Source organism: Lycium barbarum, chromosome 9, assembly GCF_019175385.1.
Source record: "Lycium barbarum isolate Lr01 chromosome 9, ASM1917538v2, whole genome shotgun sequence".
Lineage (NCBI taxonomy): Eukaryota > Viridiplantae > Streptophyta > Magnoliopsida > Solanales > Solanaceae > Lycium > Lycium barbarum.
Window position 1 is genome coordinate 42,680,742 of NC_083345.1, and position 2,192 is coordinate 42,682,933.

A 2,192-nucleotide genomic window follows, 5' to 3' on the forward strand; every position below is an offset into this window, starting at 1 on the left:
TTCTGTTTAACGTGATCCAACAAAATCTTAGGGATTTTTATTTGAAAGTTGCTTTATGTGTTAATATTTAGTTGTCATGGAATGATAACTAACTAATTTTTTTAAGCAACCCACTAAAAGGCTTAATGGATTTTATTTATTACTTTCTAAATAAGTTCTTTACAGCACTGATACAAGAAAGGCATGGATTGTAATACACTTCTTATTAATATTTCCTTACCCCCAATTGACAATATCTTACCTTCTATGAATGTATTGTTCCCTTCATCTTCTTGATTGATTCAGCATAAAACTCTTTCTTCTTCTTAGAGTGAAAAATGGGACACCCTAGGTAAGTAAAAGGAAGTTGCCTTTTTTTTTTGAAACTAGTGTTGTCTTCTACAGACTGAATTAGGTCATTCCAAACCTTTGAGTACATATAGAAAGAGCTTTCTCCTTATTAATAAGTTGTCCTGAAGTTTGCTCATATTGATTCAATATTCCCATACTTGCAATGAATGTGTGTGAGCTGATACAAAGATAATTGTGCCATTAGCATATGCCAAGTGGTTTAAAGGGTTAGACCACTTAGGCATTCCATACCCAACATAAGCGGTATTATCAAACAAAGAATTCAGAGCCCTTAATAGAACCTCAACTGAAAGAAGGAATAAAGTAGGGGATAGAGGGTCCCCTTGCTTTACCCCCCTTGTAGACTTGAAAAAACCTGTTGTTTGGCCTTTAAGTAATATAAAGTAACACTTGTTGGAGATTAACCTCCCAATTAAGTTTAGAAAGTTCTCTTCAAATCCCATAGATCTCAGCACATGAAATAGATACTTCGAAGACACCTTATCATAAGCTTTAGCCATATCCAACTTCACCACTATATTAGCAGGCTTTCCTCTGATTTTAATATCTGAAACAATCTCTTGAGTTAATAGAATATTCTTAAAAATACTTCTCCCCTTCACAAAGCCTGACTGTTTTGATGAGATCAAAGAAGGTAATATATTTTCCATTCTTCCATGCACAACCCTTGATATGACCTTATTGAAAAAGTTAGACAAACTAATTGGTCTCATATCTAAAAAGGTCTGAACAAGATGCTTTTTTGGTATGAGAACCAAATTAGTATGAGTTATTGATTTAGAAGTTCAGCACCATCAAAAAAAGATAGTACCACAGCATGCACATCATTCCCTACAATCTCCCAACAATTCTAATAAAACAAACCTGTACCCTTCTGGTCCACCTACACTATCTCCACTTAGAGCAAAAACTGCCTGTTTGACTTCTTCCTTTGAGGGATATGCATACAATGACATATTTTTCTCATAAGAGATCATAGAAGGCACATGTTTTAGAATCTCAAAGTTATTTGACTCTCCTTCTTGAGAAAATTGGTTCTGGTAAAACCTTACTGATTCTTTTTTTATATTTTCCATATTATCCAACCAGTGTCTATCTCCATCATTTATTCTAGCCATATGTAATTTCTTCGTCTTTCCAGTGACATAATTGTGATAGAAGCTGGTGTTTCTATCCCCTTCAGTATACCACTTAAACCCTGATTTCTGTTTCCAGTATTGTTCTTCAAGGCTTAAGTATTTTGTCATTTAAGCTTGAGCATTTTAAAGAACAATCCTTTTAATAATGTTTGGTTCCTCTTCAAACAAAGCTTCCTTCCTCCCTTATAGCTAGTTGCTTGAATATATCTCCACAGGTTTCCTTGCTCCATCTAGCCAAAGCACCCTTTAAGTTTTTTAACTTCTGTTTGACAGCCATGAATGGAGAATCTACAAAATGAGTGATCCAATTCTGTGTTACCACCTCCTTAAATGTTCCATGTTGAATCCAGAAATCAAGAAACCTAAATGGTTTTATACACATGACAACATCTTCTCCATAAGATAAGATCAAGGGGGCATGATCTGATCTTGGTTTAGATAGGTGCTCAACTTCTATTTGTTGAAAAATATTTTGAAAGGGAATATTCACCACAATTATATCCAGCCTTTTGAAAATACAATCCACTGCTGCCCTGCTATTCCACCAAGTGAATGGGCTTCCTTTATAACCCATATCAAATAAACTACAAGAATTGATACAAAAAGCAAAGTCTTCACACTCAGCTAATGTGACAGGAAAACCAACCAATTTTCCTATTCTGATAAAATAACATGAAATCACCTCCTAACATCCAAGGAAAA

General features: G+C 34.5%; 1 protein-coding gene across 1 annotated transcript; it reads right to left on the reverse strand.

The window, feature by feature from the left end:
• Nucleotides 1–473: 473 nt before the first annotated feature.
• LOC132611899 (uncharacterized) lies at nucleotides 474–1,598 on the reverse strand. The gene is made up of 2 exons (XM_060326258.1): nucleotides 1,216–1,598; nucleotides 474–1,017 (listed from the first exon to the last, which is right to left on the reverse strand). Exons 1-2 carry the CDS (start codon nucleotides 1,596–1,598, stop codon nucleotides 474–476), a joined length of 927 nt encoding a protein of 308 aa, XP_060182241.1.
• Nucleotides 1,599–2,192: the final 594 nt, after the last annotated feature.

Coding starts and splice junctions, on each gene's coding strand:
- LOC132611899 (XM_060326258.1), bottom strand. CDS start 1,598: ATGACAAAATACTTAAGCCTTGAAGAACAATACTGGAAACAGAAATCA. Junction 1,018..1,215: donor GGTGGACCAGAAGGGTACAG/GTTTGTTTTATT, acceptor GGTCATATCAAG/GGTTGTGCATGGAAGAATGG.